General features: G+C 45.2%; 1 protein-coding gene across 1 annotated transcript in view; it reads right to left on the bottom strand.

Moving 5' to 3' along the window:
• BABINDRAFT_46518 (RTA1 domain-containing protein) overlaps positions 1 to 518 on the bottom strand; it is a 3,586-nt gene extending 3,068 nt beyond the window's left edge. The window contains exon 1 of the mRNA XM_019132121.1: positions 18 to 518. Coding sequence (XP_018986261.1) covers positions 18 to 266 — 249 coding nt within the window. The 5' untranslated portion in view covers positions 267 to 518. The remainder of the gene's footprint in view (positions 1 to 17) is intronic.
• Positions 519 to 1,724: the final 1,206 nt, after the last annotated feature.

Raw genomic sequence — 1,724 nt, 5'->3', positions numbered from 1 at the left:
TACCGTTCACCGTAGACAATAACAAGTTTAGCCAAAATACAGTATAGCGCCGCCATGATAAAGCACGGAGCAATAGTCAAGCAAATAATCTGGCACAAGTAAGCGTTTCGATTCGTGTAGGGCTGGTAGTGCGACACCACTCTGGCAATAAAACCGGCAAATTCCAATCCGATACCGATACAGAAACAGGACCCGTACCAGTACTGGCGGTATTTCACGGCATAAAACGTCTGGATCACGAGCACAAATGCCATAATGATAAGCATAATCAAATTACCAGGAAGGGTTGGCACGTAATTGTAATACAGAACAACAGTGTTGTCAATAAGTGACTGGATCTCAGCTGTTGCAGAGGCAACCACTGAGGAATCAGTTGCAGTAGCAGCCACTATAGCTTCTGAAATGATTGCAAGCGTCACGGACGCATCGGACGCGATGGTGGAGAGCGAAGCAATAGCTTTGGCGGCGGTGGCGGTGGCAAGCACCTTCTCAGCCGAAATGAGCTGCGCAGCTACCGAGGAGACAAACGCCTGGTCAACGAGGAATCCCCTGACGGTTGTTGTAGGGAGAGAGTCCATAGCAGAAATAGTGTGAATGTGAGGTCAGGTTATATGAGAGAGAAAACTAGCTTGGGCTATTTTCGGGAAATCCCCCCCATTATATGTTTGCAATTTTTACGCTTACAAATTGTACATGCATGTACAGGGAAAGGTTGTGCGTTAGGCAGAAGGGCCCTTGGAAGGGTGGGCAAATAAGGATTTCATGGAAGCATAGCCCCGTTGGAGCAAATTATCCTCAGTTTCCAAATCATCGCTAATTCCCAAAATGTTTGTTAAGTAATACTGGTGTATACCCTGTAGTGACCTCATTAATCCAAAAACTAGTATACTTTGGTCTAAGGAGGCTGAAGTCCTATATAAGTCGCCCAACAAGGTGTAGTCGCCTCTGCTGTATATGCAGTACTCTAGCATGGAGATTGCAGGATATAAATGCCGATAGTTAGGGATTACTCAAAACGAGGCTGTACGTGTAAAACGGAGTTAAGCCGTGTTGGGAGTGCATGCGTCATGGGGCCAAAAGAAATGTGTAAAGTCCGTGATTTAGACGATTAATACATATCAGATGTATACTAAGTCCTATGCTAACAAGAGCATGGCTTTCTGGTGTAAGGTGGAGTTCTTGGGAACCAGTTACGCTCCTGGGTTTCCAGAAACGATCAGAACCCTACGAGTTTGGCACAATATCTAATTTGTGCAGAGCCACGATTTAGCGGGGACATTTCCAATGACAAGGATAGATTTCTGTCTGTCCTTTCTGGTCATGCATCTTGCACTACAGAGTTTATGATTGAAGGCTGTGCTAGTATTGGCCCCACCTGTTCCAGACATGGATTGGGCCACAGGCCTCACCAGAGTATGCTAAAGGTTTGGGAGACATAGAAATGATTTCTTTCGACAGGTATTTTCAGTATCGGCGATATTTGGCGGATTGGCAAACAGACTGCGGGTTGTACAAAATGAAAGGTATGGTGTCTCACACAGAATTGTCCTATTCCCCTAAGTTGAGGGTATCCGCTTTCTGTACACTGCAATATTCCCTCGGATTTACATCTACGAGAATCCTCAGTGTATTGTGTTTGGCAGCTGTTTTATAAGAATAGGAACGTTTACACCCTTAAAGATATCTCTGAGGGTTGAAGACGTGACTTAGCGGTGTCATCTCTC

The sequence above is a fragment of the Babjeviella inositovora genome, assembly GCF_001661335.1.
Source record: "Babjeviella inositovora NRRL Y-12698 unplaced genomic scaffold BABINscaffold_3, whole genome shotgun sequence".
Classification (NCBI taxonomy): Eukaryota; Fungi; Ascomycota; class Pichiomycetes; order Serinales; genus Babjeviella; species Babjeviella inositovora.
Note: the sequence above shows the minus strand (reverse complement) of the source record. Positions and strands in the feature narration are given on the sequence as shown.